Here is a 2,063-nt window from a genome sequence, read left to right as displayed (position 1 = left end):
TAAATTTACATTTTTGTAACAAAAATAGACTTTGAGAGGTGTGGGGGGTTTTTTTGCTTACATTCCATCCCCCAGGGCTTTCTCGTGCTCCCCTCCCCACCCATTCCCTGCTCTCCCTTACATTCTTTGAGTAACATCCCTTTCACTTTAAGGCAAGATGCAAAGCATCCATTCACAGAAATGCATGACGTCAGCAAGGCTTCACAAAAAGGCACCAAGACTTGTAACTTTAAAAACAAAACTTCTGCCACATGTGAGTGTCTCATCAGTTGATATTTACATAGCATCACTCTAACATGCTCAAATACAGTAAGTGCTGTTCCCAATGATGTTTGAAACTCATTACAGCATTATCACTGAAATAGAATTAACATTTACAAAATATGGCCCTGCAAACTCCAAATAATACAATATGGATAGGCAAAGATTTTTCACATCAATAGTACCTAAAGGAAAGCAAAACCATGGCACATGTACAATTTACATCAGCTACATACTTAATCAAAAGTCCTTTCTTCCTAATAAAAGACTATTATTTACGGGGAAAATTATACTGAACTTATATCCACAGTCCATGCAAATTAAGTCATTCAACAGAGGTGGAAAACTTAAATGGCAGTTGTTTCACACAGCTGAAGTTTAAAGAAAAGTTAAATAGCCTTGCAACATATGGTGTTGGGGGAGTAATTGGAGACTCCATGTCTGATAATACCAATGGAAAAGGTGAATTCTCCTGTTCCGGAAGGTAATCTCAGCAAATCTCAATTGTCCTTGGAGAAAAGGCTGACGTCACATCTGAAAGTGCTGAGGTCACCTGTGAGCTGAAATTGTTGGTGACCCCTGGAGATGAGAAGGAGGTAGCCACTTGGGTCTGAAAAGTGGCCGTACCAGATGGGTAAGTGGTTGCTATAGAAGGAGATGGGAATGTGGTGTGTGCAGGGGAGGGATAGGAAGAGGGAGCAGGGGAGGAATACACTGTGCGCATTGGTGAGGGGTAAGTGGTGGCGATGGAGGAAGGGTAGGATGTAGTCACAGAGGATGAGTAGGCAGGAACTGGGGAAGCAGTTGAGACCGGAGCTGCCTTTTCCACTTTCTTGTCCTTCTGCCTAAGGTGGATTTTAGTGTGTCTCTTCCTCTCATCACTTCTGGCAAACTTTCTGCCACAAATGTCACAGGCAAATGGCTTCTCTCCTGTGTGTGTGCGGATGTGCGTAGTCAAATGGTCGCTTTTCGCATACAAATGCGGCACTGAAAAGGTTTCTGTCCTGTATGGATGCGGATGTGCCGCGTCAGCTCGTCAGACCGTGAAAACCTCCGGTCACAGGACTCCACTGGGCAGGCATAGGGTCGCTCGTGAGGAGGGGTCTTGCTGGGACGGTTTGGGTATTTCCTCATCCTGCTGGGCTTGATCAGCTGGGACTGATAGTTAGTGTTGAGGGTCTTCAACTCTTGGGAGCCAGTCTGAGTAGCAAATGCCTTAATAGTGGACAGTGGGGTGAGGGAGGGCTGCTGTGCTCTGGTCTCAAGGGCTGGGAAGGGCTTCTGATCAGCCGGAACAAGACTGAGCTCACCCTGTTGCTGAGGGAACAGGTAATCCGGGATCATTGGCACCTGAAAGTTGGTTTTAGCAGTCGGATAAGCTGGAGGTGGATACTGGATGGGGGCTCCAGAGGGGTTAGGAAAGGACTGGGTCTGCGGTTCAGGGAAAATGTCAGAGCTGGAATTGGGAAAGGTTGGTGCAGCCGAATAAATTGGACTGGTCTCACTGGCTTGGACAGAACAGCTCAAAGGGGGGCTCTGCGAGGAGGAGGATGGTGACGATGAAGAAGGCGTAGAGGTGGGAGGTGTATTAGCCATCTCCCTCGGGTGTGGCTGAAGAGGGGCTCTGGCCATAAGGTGTTGCTACTGTTGGGGGCCGGCTCCAGGGAGAAGCGCCCTGTGTAGGTTATTGGTGGCAGACGCGTTGTTTGGTTGGGATAGCTGGTTTCTGGCAGGGTTTTCTCGTTGTTCAGGGAGATCTCGGGAAAAGTGTCTGAAAAGAGAGGAACAGCGATTACTTCCAG

General features: G+C 47.6%; 1 protein-coding gene across 1 annotated transcript; it reads right to left on the bottom strand.

Annotated features, from left to right (window-relative positions):
- Positions 1-37: 37 nt before the first annotated feature.
- Positions 38-2,036, bottom strand: LOC104157130 (early growth response protein 1-B-like; the record flags this gene model as incomplete). Its single annotated transcript, XM_009706783.1, is given in 3 exon segments — positions 38-1,230; positions 1,233-1,859; positions 1,862-2,036. Coding segments are annotated over 3 exon segments (1,281 nt in total), but the record flags the coding sequence as incomplete, so codon positions are not given.
- Between the last annotated feature and the right edge of the window lie 27 nt (positions 2,037-2,063).

This window comes from Cariama cristata, unplaced genomic scaffold, assembly GCF_000690535.1.
Source record: "Cariama cristata isolate BGI_N322 unplaced genomic scaffold, ASM69053v1 scaffold38578, whole genome shotgun sequence".
In the NCBI taxonomy this organism is placed as follows: Eukaryota; Metazoa; Chordata; class Aves; order Cariamiformes; family Cariamidae; genus Cariama; species Cariama cristata.
This window is presented reverse-complemented; position numbering and strand designations above follow the sequence as displayed.